Source organism: Lolium rigidum, chromosome 3 (genome assembly GCF_022539505.1).
Source record: "Lolium rigidum isolate FL_2022 chromosome 3, APGP_CSIRO_Lrig_0.1, whole genome shotgun sequence".
NCBI lineage: Eukaryota > Viridiplantae > Streptophyta > Magnoliopsida > Poales > Poaceae > Lolium > Lolium rigidum.
The window spans coordinates 231898455-231913181 of NC_061510.1; the positions used below are offsets into that span (position 1 = coordinate 231898455).

Below are 14727 nucleotides of genomic sequence, written 5' to 3' on the forward strand. Positions count from 1 at the left end.
TTTACATGGCTTGGTGAACGATGTAAAAACGAGGTCGATATGGCCATGCTAGCGCCCAAACAATGTACAATAACCCAATCGCCAAGAGGGACATACATGCCTGAAGTTTCTGACCCGAACCATGGTGTTCATGCCTGAGGACAGATGCTCATGCACATTAGTTACAACATTTAATCTCGTTGAATACCCAGCATCCTGAGGCAACCTGCCGCGCGCGCTTTTTTGGCCGTAGGATCGTGTGTATGAATGGTCAGGATTGCATGTTTGGAAAGAATGAAACGAGTTACCACTACCCAGGTTAGATCTCATGGCGTGGCTGACGTCTTTGGCCCACTTGATGTTGGCTATAGTGTTGTTCTTGGGGGTATACTGCGCCCGGTAAAAAATGACAGCGTCAAAGCCTACTTTATCCCTTCTCTTCTTCGTCCTGATCATGTCCTCTCCCCCAATCTCCTCCGCCGCCGCACGCCGCCCATGCCCCGGCGGAAGCTGCCCATCGCCCCCCTCGCCGGAGGATGCGCGCTTGTTCTCCCACCGACGGCCGCTCGCCGTTCCCCTGGCCGGCAGACGTGCGTCCCACCCCGCCGGCAACCGCGCGCCGTCCATTGCATCGGGAGACTCTAACCGCGTCGCGCGTTGCCGATCTCCTCGACGCCGGCTGCAGCGTCGGCTCTCCCATGCGCACCATCGCCGCCTACTCTGTCTCTGACGACCTGGCGCACATCGAGGTCATCAACGGCGTCGAGCACGATGACGCAGTACGGGGCCTGTGCCGCCACGACATGATCGCTTCCATCGCAGAGGTGGACTTCGAGGGAGTCAAGGAGCTCGAATTTTCCCTGCCACCCTCGCTGCAGTGGTGGCCACCGCTCAAGATGGGGTGCCTCAGCGTAACTCGGTGGCGGCGTCTCCATGCAGCCAAGGAGGTATATCCGCTCAGCTTTTTTGTTCTTGTGAATCTTTTCTCCTTAGATTTTTGGTATCACCATATAGATCTCCATGCAGCCAAGGACGAGGCGCCCTCCTGTGTACATATCTCCATGCTCATGTGTGTTGCAATTGCTTTAATTTGATTACCACTGTGAGGTTGAGCGGAGGGCTCGATTTAGGCCACAGCAACATCGATTGCATTATGTCTCTGTTTCTTCTAAATTGACAAAGAAAATAGCATGGATTGCAGTATAGAGCAAGTATTCTGCAATTTTTGTGTTGTTGTTAGCAGATCTTAGCAACACCAATTAGTCTCTTGGGTAGAATTATTTTTAGAAACTGTCTTTGCATGGTTTTCCACTTCCAAACTATAAAAAATTGTGAACTGAAAAATGTTAGTGTCAAGTTACGTCCATATAATGAGTTACTGTATATATATCTTCATGTGTCCAGTTAAAATTAACCTTTCAATTGCCAATGACGTTGCTTCCCTTATTTTTCAGTCCATGGGTGATATATAGCTGTGTGTGCAATTTCTTTCTAGGCATGATGAATCTTACATGGTATTAGGTGTGCAGGTGAGTTTTACCTACAGATTCCCATTTGTCTTCTTATTGACTTCACATGTTCATTGTCATACTGGGATCATTCCTATTTTCTCCTCCAAATGATGTTTGTCAGATGTTATAGCATTCAAGCCTCTCAACATTCACTCCTGGAGGTACATCACCTAATTCCCCAAATTTTACTTGATTGTATCACCTTTTCTTCACAACCACTATTCGATCAGTTGTTAAAAAGGCTCATAGTTCCTACAGAAAAAATAACTGAATGGTGTCCCATGATGTCTGCCTTATTTAATTAATATTGCATCAGTTTAGTTTCTTAAGGGGATTAGTCAAAAATCATAATTACAACCTTATATTAGGTTTCCCTTTTACATAAGTTACATATGCGTTTCCTGACTAAACATATAGCTTACTTACCGAAGATGGCGTAATTTCTTGGTCTGTTCGCCATGTCGTTGCAATGAAATGTAGGATTACCATAAGGTTTCTGTATTCGACATCAATCCCGGGTACATTTCTGAATCTAACATGTTTTTTTCTCATTATGTTTAGCGACAAGAAGAATTGAGGATTCATATTTGTTGCGCAAACCACATATTAATGTTTTTGTTGTATTTAAATATTGCAAAGACTGAATTTGGTCATATAAGAAATTGGATTGCCATATTCACTTGCTCTTTTTCAATAATATTTGTACACTTACAAATGCATGATAATTGACAGAAATTGGATTGCAGTAGCGCTTCAATTTTTCGCTTGAAACTATAGACAAAAAAATACCAAATTAGAAAAGCAATATATTCTTTGGATCAGCATGCCATTGACTCATGAATACACAATCGAGTTTATGTACTTTTTTTTTGTTTGCTCCTTAAGCAAATTAGTTGCGTATACATTTTCTTGGTGACTAACAAGAATGGTTTTTGCTTGATGTCTGGATGCCAATTTTGACCATCACTGGTTGGTCTTTCTACATGTTTTAGTATCTTTTGACGAGTTGTGCATTGCGTGGCTAAAAGAATACCTAAATCTAATTGTGTGTTGAGCGCAGCACATCTTATGTGGAGAAAATTCCAGGTGCTTAAAAGGTCCAGATCTAAAAGGCGTATGTTTCACTTCATGAATGCACATTGTTGTGTGAATATATATGTTCAAATCCCGAGACAAATTCATTGTGGCCATCATGAGCGTGAATATAAAGAAAATTCCCAGGTCGCATCATATTAATTAGAACCATTTGTTGGTGCTCCTAAGTACAATTACTGCTCTATAGTATTTTCCATAATTCAGTCAGGAGCTTGTGTGCCAAACTCTTAGCAAATGGTGACTGTACTTTTTAGTTTTCATGAACGATGTATCCCCATTTCTTTTGGGAAGGGGCCTGCATATATGGACTATATCTGTTTACTGAGATGTACTTTGATGTTTTAGATTTTACATGGCATGGCCTCAATACCAGTTCTTGATATGCACCCGGATAGGTGATGTCAAATGCCACAAGTACTCAGTGATGTATTCCACTCTGAAGTTTTATGTATCATATGTTTTTTTTCCCACACGACATACTGTAATTTATACTATTGCAATAAATATTTTATTACGTTCTGAATGTTCAATAGGTAGATTTTTTAATGTGATTTATTTGAGCATTTGGGACACGAATCGCACGATGTCTGCTTTGTTATGAACACGAAAAATGTGCACCTAAAGAATAGCTTGCAGCGATCCACCAGAACATATTGGAACAAAGGCAAAAGGAACCAATCGGTAAGCTAACGAATCTTGCATATACTGGCTTGCATGCGCTAGCAACCTTGGTATGCTATCTGTTTTCAAAAAAAAAAAAAAACCTTGGTATGCTATCTCACTGTCCGTCCACCCTAAAAGATTGTGTCTGATCCACACAAACGTGCACAAGTTGAACGGACTTTAGGCGGCGCGGCGAAGCGCGCTTACCATCTAGTAGTGATGACATTTCATTCACCATGCACGCATGCGACCAGAGCATGCTCGGAGAAACAAACTGCCGAGCAATGGATAGAGAAAACGCGCAGGGTGAGCACACACATTGCTGAACCAATAAGGCTAACACCTGTAACATGGCTGCGCCAGTAAAAATGGAGACGAAACATGGCCCTAAATAAGGCATACGTTGAACACACAAACTGATCATGCATACTGTTAGAGTATAACAGCACGGCACTATCGAGCTACCAATTTTTTTTCGATAAAGGACGCTTCATTACTTAAAAGGATCATTGGCAGACTAGGATCATTTGATATTAGTTTTATCCCTTCATATGTCAACTTTCACTCATAGCCATAACTACAACCTTGCAAACCTGTAATTACAGAAATTTGGGTTGCGGGTTAAATCCTCCAACTCATATACACTTACGAAGCATGTAAGTTACCTATTATCTTCATACGTTTGACCAGCTAGATGTGTAGTGTTGGATTTTGTACACCAATTACAAGCCTCGCCATGTGAAGAACTATGACTCTAGCTTGGCCCCCATGCCAAAATATATATATATATAGTTCAGTACGTATATCCCTGTTGTCTTTCCCTCCAATCTCCCATACATCAGCTACAAAAAAAAACCTTATTGATATGCATGCATAAATTTGGAGCAAAGTGAACATATATTGTTGGTATCATAAAATGCATGCATAAATATCGTTGATATCCAATTTAGGCCACAAATGCTCCATCTGGGTGGACATCAAAATGTTGTGTAGCTTAGTTCCTTCTCTTATCATGTTAACTTTGTGTGAGGAGCATTCGTGTCTTCATGTATTTCTTTTCACTCTTCCATTCAGTTATGCATCGTTTGGTGATGGTGATCACATCAGTCACTTCTCATCAAGATGCGATTTTAGAAACGCAAAATCTATTCCGAAGCCGACCTCGTTCTTTGCTTCCAGCGAGGTCACGGCCATTGCCGCTCGATTCCGATCGGATGGTGCGGGTGAACCGTTGTTCCACGATAGGTAGGGCCAGTGCCACTTTCCTTGTTGAAGGTGTTGCTTGATACGCGGCGCTTCGGCGTGCTAGGAGTGTGGTAGCATTCTCTGGAGGGCGCAGCGGCTGCGAGTCATTCTTGTTCTTGTCAAGCTGCCGGTGTCGGCTTTGTTTTCTCTTTCTTTTCTCTTGTGTTTCCTTTTGGGCTTGGTGTTGTGCTACGGCCCCAGCGCGTTCGTTGTATCGGTCGTTTGCTATATTAATATAGCGGGGCGAAAGCCTAGTTCGCTAGGTAGGGCCAGTGCCACGACACAACACACGCACACCTCTCTTCTCTAGTCTCTCTATCCGCCTATCTGATTCCTCTCAAGATTCCCCACTCGCTGCCCTGATGTGCCGCCGCCACCTGCTGCTCCGGCTGCCGCCGACCGCATCCGCCGCCGCTGCTCGCTGCCCAGCTCCGCCCGAGTCTCCTCCCTCGAATCCCCACCGCCGCGACACAGCTCTGCTACCCGGAGCGGCGCTCCCTGCTACTCCTCTTCAGCCGTATCTGCATGCTTTCCTCGTCGGATTTCCAGGTCTGCACCATAATCGGCTCTTGATCAGTGGCGGAGCCAGCACAGCAACCATGTGTAGTCAGTTTGGAACTGTGTAGTCAAATACATGTATTTGTATAAATTTTTCAGTATTTCTTGAATGTGTTTAGCCTGTGCTGCCAAAAAACAGTGTAGTCAATTGACTACACTGCTTGAACGTGGCTCCGCCACTGCTCTTGATCTGGACATTTATCAACTACTCGCCCTAATTTTCGTTCCTTTCCCCCTTGTGTGTGTACGAGATCATCTGTCGAAGATAAAAAAAAGCGGGCCGGTGAGACCGGTGTTCATCTGATGATTTGATTTGTTTGGATCATATTGACATCAGGTCAGCACACGTGCGCCTCACTCATGGTCTCATTCCATCTCCATAGAGGATAGAGTTATAGCTAACATGCGCATGTGTTTATTTACATAACTGACTCGAGCGCATTTTATTGGCTTTTCAGATTGTCCCAAATTACTGGATGTAATTTCTGCATGCTTGTAGATGTGATTCACTTCATGTTCTCCAAGGTTGGCTCTGACTTAACCATGGATGCTACATGCAGAAAACTATTTTCAGTATTCAGGTAAAATTTGGGTCCTCGTTTGTCTCTGTGTAAATACAGCGAATATGTGAGACTAAAGCTAATGTTCATGTGATGGCATACATGTCACTTAAAGAACAACTCAATTTTTAGTGTTGTTTTTTAGATTCTCAGGGAGACATCTCCCGGTTCCATTTCATATGATAAAATGAAACCAAAGTTCAACACACTCTACACCTCACTGCTTACAAGCACCCAAACCACAGCTAATGTTGTTTTTTTAGTGTTGTTTTTTAGTGTTGTCGAGTGTAGAATGGAACAATCTTCAAACTTTCTTCAGTTCTATCTGTTATGTTTTCAGGAGAAAGGTCCTCTGTTTACTAAATCAGACAACAAAGTGAAGAAGGCTACTATCGGCTTTTGTGCTAGAACTCCAAAACGGCAAAAATATGTGAAGGTGACAAGGAGGAAGTTAGAGGCCGGCGGTACAAGCTGAATGTACACGCTAGCTTTCCCATTCAAGATAGTAGCGGCTCAGTGGTGCCATTCTTCGTGGTGAGAGGCTGAGAGCGGTAAGGTAACGCTGTCAGCTTGGGGTCGTCCTAAGGAATGTATGTCAGTTAAATACAATTCAACAGGGAGATGCAACTTGTTAAACGATTTTGACCGTGATGTTAGTGCAATTTTTGTCGCGGCGTAACTCACCAAGATGTTAGTTAAATTATATTGCGATGTAACTCACCCGGGATGGTATCTTTTTTTATCACCAACGTAACTTACAGGGATGTTGATTAAATTACCATGATGTAACTCACGTGTGATGTTAATTAAATTATGGCGATGTAACTCACGTGGGATGGTAGTTTTTTTATCATCAACGTAACTTGTCGGGATGTTAGTTAAATTAGTGCGATGTATCTACTTTGTCTAGTATTTTTTATTCAATCGAGGATTTGTTTGATGAAGGCATATATGCTTGCTCTATCTCGTCATGGTGCTATCCACGAAACTTAGGTTAGTTTTTTCCCTAGTGTATTAAAATGGCGAACTTCAAGTTATGCCATCCTTTTTCCAGGTTCAGTGCCATGGTTCTATGATTTGATTGTGTAAGCTGAGGCATGACATTGGGACAACTTGATCGGTGCATTGTTATGTCATGTAATTTTTTTAGATGTAATCCCTTTTTTAGTTCGGATTTAGATGTATGTTTTCATGCCCCGTAGATGTTTCAGGTATACACATATATGTAACAGATATGTAGCTTTGCTACGTGTACTTTATTAGATGGGATTTTCCTCTAGCTAGGGTATCCCTGTAGATGTAACACATATTTTTATAGCGAGTACTGCTGCAAGTAAGACAAATTCTATCTGATGCTTGTCCGATGTTTCCATCCAGCCGTGTGTATTTTATTTGCTGGACCGCCAAGGCGAGGCACCGTAGCTTTCGACTTGGTGAAGCCAAGTCACGAAGCTGCGCCAAGGAAAGGAATGGTCGTACACATATGGATAGAAAACTTCATATGCACAACATTTTTTTATAGCTTTTGCTATGTGTAATTTATGAGATGGGAGTATTTCTGGTTAATCGGTTATACTGTAGCAATCATGATAGGAGGTGTAACACATCATAATTTCCCTAGCTTTAATCTACTAGATGGAAATTTTCTAGATCGTAGATGTAATACATATGTCATTTTTCTAGGTCTAAATTCTTTAGATGGGAGTTTTTCTGGCTCCTAGATGGAACACGTGTTAATTTTTGTAGGTCAAATCTGTTACATTGTAGTAATGATAACATGAGGATTTTGACACGCTATAATTTCCCTGGGTAAAATCTATCAGATGGGAGTTTTTCTACTATGTCGTTGTAACACATGTCAATTTTCTAGCAGTAAACATTTTTTCTAGCCTGCAGATGTAGCATATGCCAACTTTTTTGTAGGATAAATCAGTTACATTGTAGGAATTATGACATGATGTAACACATGGCAATTTTATGACTAGATGGTACTCTTTCTCTGCTGTAACCGATTTTTGCTACTACTAACATACTACTGTTGTTTTTTTTTCAATCATGCATGCCTCATTTTTTTACTACATGTTATTCTTCCTACATCTTTTACTAGATGTTACTCTTCCTCTACTTTACAGGAAATGTTCCATCCTTTTGTTGATTGGATGTGATCTGAAATTAGATGTACCTGCATGCTGATGTTTATATGCAGTTAAAGTAGATGTAGCACGGATTTCAGATCACTGACCATCCCGATTAGATGTTCAGATTTTTACTTGCTCAACTATGAATCCATGCATGTATCATACACAAGAATAGCAAGGTGTAACTGTTAAGTTTGTTAGAGAAGAAGGTGCCGTGGGGGAAAAATTATAGGTGGTCTGTGTCCCGATGGAGGAAGGGGATTTTTGCTGGGATGAGATGTAACTGTTCGAAATTATCTGTGTGGTCTGTGTCCCGATGGAGGAAGGGGATTTTTGCTGGGATGAGATGTAACTGCTCGAAATTATCTATGTTCTTGTTGTTGTTCTTCTCTTTTGTTCGGTTTGAGATCTTGATGTAACACCCCGGTCTTGTTTCTGCTGTTCTTCTCCTCGTCGTTTGGTACTTTGGTTGATTTTCCGAATGTAACTGGACGGAGGATTTAATTTCGTTTGGTTGAAGATGTGATCCGATGGGGATTTGGCAGAAAAGGTGTTGTTTTGTACATCTGGGTTGTGGTCCCGCACGCGTTTAATGCCAGGAGGGCTTCTCTCCGGCGAGCCAGCTATTTCTTTCTATTTCAGGAAAGTGTGGTCCCTCCGTGTTGCTTTTTATGGTAATTTCGGACTGACCTCGCGTTAGGTAGAAATCAAGGTCGACCTCGGTGTAGCATGGCCCTTTTAGAAATCAAGTAATATCAGGAAGATGGTTTATACATGAGCTCTGAAAGGGAGATCAAATGCAGAGTTGGAAGAAGAGTATCCAACAACGGATTATCAGCATCTCACACAATAAAATCAGTCAGAGAACGGAGTGCATATAATCCTTTAGGTAGCAAACTGAGTAAACATGGTTTTATAATTAGTGACCAAACACTGGTTTAAAAAGATGGAAATATCTTATATCCCTCCTAAGGCAATCCATTCGTGGCATAGACATCCATCTGCGTCTTGTGCTTGTGCTGTGAATATTGTAGTAAATCCCGCGATCAAAGCTCAAAAGCACCTGATACATAGTATTAGTAACATCACTCAAGTGAATATTATTCTGATCAAAAACCAAATAAATTTTGGTATAACCAAGTAACCCAAAAATTCACGGTGGCACCAACATCATTGAGAACTGAGGAAACTAGAAAATATGACAGTAAGACACAATTGATGGAAAATGAATATTTTCACTTGCGAAAGTTGCAACTTTTTGCCGGGGAAGTTGCGCATGCTTGCTCTTACATATGGAGCATATGGGGTATATATTATACAAATATTTCCAAAAAATAAATAGCATTTCAAATTAAGCGATGGGAAGAAAATAAAACCTACAGCAAACCCGAGGGGGATCCAAACGTGTTTTTATTGCTTTAGCTAGAATGCATCAGAGAGATAATCCAAACAAGTAATGCACTATAAATCACACACAATTAAGAACGACTTAATCTTTTAAAAAATTGAGATTTGAATTAATCATAGGCCAATAGAAACGATTGAAATTGAACGATATTGTTCACGTCAGAATAAAAAAGAACAGACGATAACTGTTCTATATATCTGACCAGAAGGAGAAAACTATTCATCAACTCATGACGCCTTAATTAGGGCACTCTTCTTCATGACAAGCTCCGTGAGAAGAGTTGGAAACTTTGTCTTAATCTCCTCGAAGCCCTCCGTCTCCATGACGTCTTTCATGTTCTGCGGAGAAGCGACGATGAAGTCCATGCAGGCCGCCTTGAGGGCGCGGCACTGGTGCTGCTCCGCCGCCGCGAGGATCCCCGCCACGGTGTTCACGTCGATGCGCTGCCACAACGTGTCCTCGCAGATCAGCTTTAGTCTCTCGAGCTTGTACCTGTTCGCCGCGCCGAGCAGGTCCCGCGCCGTCGCCACACCGTCGTCGTCCGTTGAGACGGGCAGCGCATCCGTGTACATGTACCTCAGCAGGGACTTGAACACGCTAGGCTCCATGTCGTTGATTTCGATGCGGTGGGCGCCAGAGTCCTTCTTGCCCTTGGGGGAGGCGAGGAGCTCCTCCGCGAAGACCGGAGACCGCGCCGCGAGCAGCCACCTGTGCGCGCGGAACTCCTCTCCGCCGACGACGATCGCGGTGTCCGTTCCTCGCCAGTCCGACTGGAGATCGGCGATGTGCTTGTGCAGGTCAGACGGCGGCACCACCACGGCGCTCGTCGACGCTACCGACGAACCGCCGTTTTCAGTTTCATCGTCTCCGACTCCGACCTCGTCTTCCCTTCCGAAAGAAGCTTCGATGAGGGTGATGTCGCACCTGACGGAGAAGCAGCCGTCCTTTAGGCACCCGGATTTCTCTAGATCCTTATACTTGATGAAGTAAGTGAATCCCTTGCTCTTCGATTTTCGTTCAAAGATGCATCGTGTCATCTCGCGGGTGGACGACGGCACCAGGTTTCCTGCCTGGTCGAGCAAGCTGAACTTGAAGCTTACCGGATTTAGTTGCTTCTGCACTCGTTCATCATCGGGGATCTGAAGGTAGAGGGAGATGTAATCGTTGAAGAGCCCTACTCTGGGCATGTACTTGATCTTCCATCTATGGCCTACCGCCTCGAAAGTTTGCGACGTCAGGGACCAATCCATTGGAAACTTCCTCAACGCCTCGTACCCGTCGATCTTGAGATTGTGGAACCCGGTCACTTCTCGCGTTACGATAGAAGAGGCGGAGCATGACAGCCGGCCGGCGCCGGTTCGGGCGGCGGACAGCAATGCGGTGGTCGCCATGAAGCCCATGATCACGAGAGCCTGGATACACAAGGGTTTGGAAATTGTGGACGGCCGGGGAGACGTACTTATGGGAAACGTACCAAGGAATATGTGCGTTGCACGATTACGATGCGTGATTGCCCCTCGAATTACTACTCAATTGGGAACCCAGGCTCGCTATCCGTTTGATTGTAGTATCGACCAGGAACTCTAACTAAAAGTTCAGCGGTTCACTTAAACTTGGCGCATTTGAGTTTTCTTTATCTGAAGCATTTTTTCGCCGGTATCTTATTATTTTTTGCGCTTTTGTTTACTTTCAATCTTCCTAGATCTATGAGTTCTTCAATACACGTCGGGCTGATAAGCACGGAACATCATAATGCGCATTTTTCTTTAGGCCCGCTGATAAGGGTTTAACTTGTTAATGCCTATAAGTAGTAGACTAGAGTTTCGCGGAAAGTGGAGGGCAAGTAGATCTCGAAAGTTCAACCAAAAAGGTGCTCGACTATGATAAACTAGGGTTTGTGTTGATAATGATTCGATCCCTTCTCTCTTCCTCGGCTCCCCTTTATATAGGAGGTGGAGCCGAGGCTTTCGTATCGTACAAGTTAAAAAGTTCGGGAGGCTATTTGTGACCTTCCCGTGTTATTACAAGACTCTTTATTCATAATCTATCTCTACTTTCCATATCGATACTTATTGGGCTTTCGGGCTTCATAAACTTCGGGTCATGTGCCTTCAGCCATCCTCGGGTGCCTTATTCGGCAAACCCAATCGGGATACCTATGTCACCCGCTGAGGTGCACTCACCATAAGCCAATATTAGTATACAAACTCTTACTACCTTGTAAACATGAAAACTATAAGCCCGTCCGAACTAAAAGATACTCTACCTTCTATTGAATAGTATGTATCTTGACACACTATTCACTACCAGAAAAACTTTTGCTGCCATGTTGTCTGCTCTTTGCCGTGTGCAAAATCGCGTGGAACTTGGCAAATATTGTCTTTACCGAGTACGCAGAAGAAAACACTCGGCAAAGCCACATAAAACGGCAAAGAACGAACAATACACACGACAACATTCTGGTCATGGCAAAACACACGGTAACGAAACTTACACAACAACAATTTCAGTATACACACGGGCAAAGACTTCGGGACAACAATTAATCTTCTACTAGGAGATGGGGTCGTGGTTGTTGGAGATATGCCCAAGAGGCAATAATAAAATGGTTATTATAATATATCTTTGTGTTTATGATAATGTTTACATATCATGCTATAATTGTATTAACCGAAACATTGATACATGTGTGTTATGTGAACAAACAAAGAGTCCCTAGTAAGCCTCTTGTATAACTAGCTTGTTGATTAATAGATGATCATGGTTTCGTGATCATGAACATTGGATGTTATTAATAACAAGATTATGTCATTATATGAATGATGTAATGGACACACCCAATTAAGCGTAGCATAAGATCACGTCATTAAGTTATTTGCTATAAGCTTTCGATACATAGTTACCTAGTACTTTCGACCATGAGATCATGTAAATCACTTATACCGGAAAGGTACTTTGATTACATCAAACGCCACTGCGTAAATGGGTGGTTATAAAGGTGGGATTAAGTATCCGGAAAGTATGAGTTGAGGCATATGGATCAACAGTGGGATTTGTCCATCCTGATGACGGATAGATATACTCTGGGCCCTCTCGGTGGAATGTCGTCTAATGTCTTGCAAGCATATGAATAAGTTCATAAGAGACCACACGATGGCGTGTAACTCACACGTTCGTTGGGAACCCCAAGAGGAAGGTATGATGCGCACAGCAGCAAGTTTTCCCTCGAAAGAAACCAAGGTTTATCGAACCGGGAGGAGCCAAGAAGCACGTTGAAGGTTGATGGCGGCGGGATGTAGTGCGGCGCAACACCGGAGATTCCGGCGCCAACGTGGAACCTGCACAACACAACCAAAGTACTTTGCCCCAACGAAACAGAGTGAGGTTGTCAATCTCACCGGCTTGCTGTAACAAAGGATTAACCGTATTGTGTGGAAGATGATTGTTTGCGAGAAAACGAGTAAAGAACAAGTATTGCAGCAGATTTGTATTTCGAGTATAAAAGAATGGACCGGGGTCCACGGTTCACTAGAGGTGTCTCTCCCATAAGATAAAAGCATGTTGGGTGAACAAATTACAGTCGGGCAATTGACAAATAGAGAGGGCATAACAATGCACATACATGTCATGATAAATATAGTGAGATTTAATTGGGCATTACGACAAAGTACATAGACCGCTATCCAAGCATGCATCTATGCCTAAAAAGTCCACCTTCGAGTTATCGTCCGAACCCCTTCCAGTATTAAGTTGCAAAACAACGGACAATTGCATTAAGTATGGTGCGTAATGTAATCAATAACTACATCCTCGGACATAGCATCAATGTTTTATCCCTAGTGGCAACAAGCACATCCATAACCTTAGGGGTTTCGTCACTCCCCCGGATTCACGGAGACATGAACCCACTATCGAGCATAAATACTCCCTCTTGGAGTTAATAGCGAAAACTTGGCCGAGCCTCTACTAATAACGGAGAGCATGCAAGATCTTAAACAACACATAGGTAATAACTTGATAATTAACATAACATAGTATTCTCTATCCATCGGATCCCGACAAACACAACATATAGCATTACAGATAGATGATCTTGATCATGTTAGGCAGCTCACAAGATCCAACAATGAAGCACAATAAGGAGAAGACAACCATCTAGCTACTGCTATGGACCCACAGTCCAGGGGTGAACTATTCACTCATCACTCCGGAGGCGACCATGGCGGTGAAGAGTCCTCCGGGAGATGAATCCCCTCTCCGGCAGGGTGCCGGAGGAGATCTCCAGAATCCCCCGAGATGGGATTGGCGGCGGCGGCGTCTCGGCAAGGTTTTCCGTATCGTGGCTCTCGGCATCGGGGGTTTCGCGACGGAGGCTTTAAGTAGGCGGAAGGGCAACGCGGGGGCCACACGAGGGCCCCACACGCCAGGCTGGCGCGGCCAAGACCTAGGCCGCGCCGCCCTAGAGTGGCGGCGCCTCGTGGCCCCACTTCGACTCCCCTTCGGTCTTCTGGAAGCTTCGTGGCAAAATAGGACCCTGGGCGTTGATTTCGTCCAATTCCGAGAATATTTCGTTACTAGGATTTCTGAAACCAAAAACAGCAGAAAACAGCAACTGGCTCTTCGGCGTCTTGTTAATAGGTTAGTTCCAGAAAATGCACGAATATGACAAAAAGTGTGCATAAAACATGTAGATATCATCAATAATGTGGCATGGAACATAAGAAATTATCGATACGTCGGAGACGTATCAGCATCCCCAAGCTTAGTTCTGCTCGTCCCGAGCAGGTAAAACGATAACAAAGATAATTTATGAAGTGACATGCCGTCATAACCTTGATCATACTATTTGTAAACATATGTAATAAATGCAGCGATCAAAACAATGGTAATGACATGAGTAAACAAGTGAATCATAAAGCAAAGACTTTTCATGAATAGTACTTCAAGACAAGCATCAATAAGTCTTGCATAAGAGTTAACTCATAAAGCAATAAATCAAAGTAAAGGTATTGAAGCAACACAAAGGAAGATTAAGTTTCAGCGGTTGCTTTCAACTTGTAACATGTATATCTCATGGATAATTGTCAACATAGAGTAATATAACAAGTGCAATATGCAAGTATGTAGGAATCAATGCACAGTTCACACAAGTGTTTGCTTCTTGAGGTGGAGAGAAATAGGTGAAGTGACTCAACATAAAAGTAAAAAGAAAGGTCCTTCAAAGAGGAAAGCATCGATTGCTATATTTGTGCTAGAGCTTTTATTTTGAAAACATGAAACAATTTTGTCAACGGTAGTAATAAAGCATATGAGTTATGTAAATTATATCTTACAAGTTGCAAGCCTCATGCATAGTATACTAATAGTGCCCGCACTTTGTCCTAATTAGGTTGGACTACCGGATCATCGCAATACACATGTTTTAACCAAGTGTCACAATGGGGTACCTCCATGCCGCCTGTACAAAGGTCTAAGGAGAAAGCTCGCATTTTGGATTTCTCGCTTTTGATTATTCTCAACTTAGACATCCATACCGGGACAACATGGACAACAGATAATGGACTCCTCTT

General features: G+C 43.1%; 1 protein-coding gene and 1 long non-coding RNA gene across 2 annotated transcripts; both read left to right on the forward strand.

Moving 5' to 3' along the window:
• Positions 1–819: 819 nt before the first annotated feature.
• Positions 820–2929, forward strand: LOC124699095. Its single transcript, XR_007001259.1, has 4 exons — positions 820–926; positions 1434–1508; positions 1612–1651; positions 2551–2929. It is a non-coding gene; the product is annotated as an uncharacterized LOC124699095 (long non-coding RNA).
• A 1926-nt stretch (positions 2930–4855) lies between these two features.
• Positions 4856–6118, forward strand: LOC124696162. The gene is made up of 3 exons (XM_047228928.1): positions 4856–5042; positions 5551–5632; positions 5952–6118. The coding sequence occupies exons 1-3, from the start codon at positions 4856–4858 to the stop codon at positions 5989–5991; spliced, it is 309 nt and encodes a 102-aa protein (XP_047084884.1). The 3' UTR covers positions 5992–6118.
• The last annotated feature ends 8609 nt before the right edge of the window (positions 6119–14727 follow it).

Excerpts from the sequence above, each read along its gene's own strand:
- LOC124696162 (XM_047228928.1), top strand. The coding sequence starts at position 4,856 with ATGTGCCGCCGCCACCTGCTGCTCCGGCTGCCGCCGACCGCATCCGCC. Across the intron at positions 5,043-5,550 it reads TTTCCTCGTCGGATTTCCAG|ATGTGATTCACTTCATGTTC; the intron begins GTCTGCACCATA and ends GCATGCTTGTAG. Across the intron at positions 5,633-5,951 it reads AAACTATTTTCAGTATTCAG|GAGAAAGGTCCTCTGTTTAC; the intron begins GTAAAATTTGGG and ends TTATGTTTTCAG.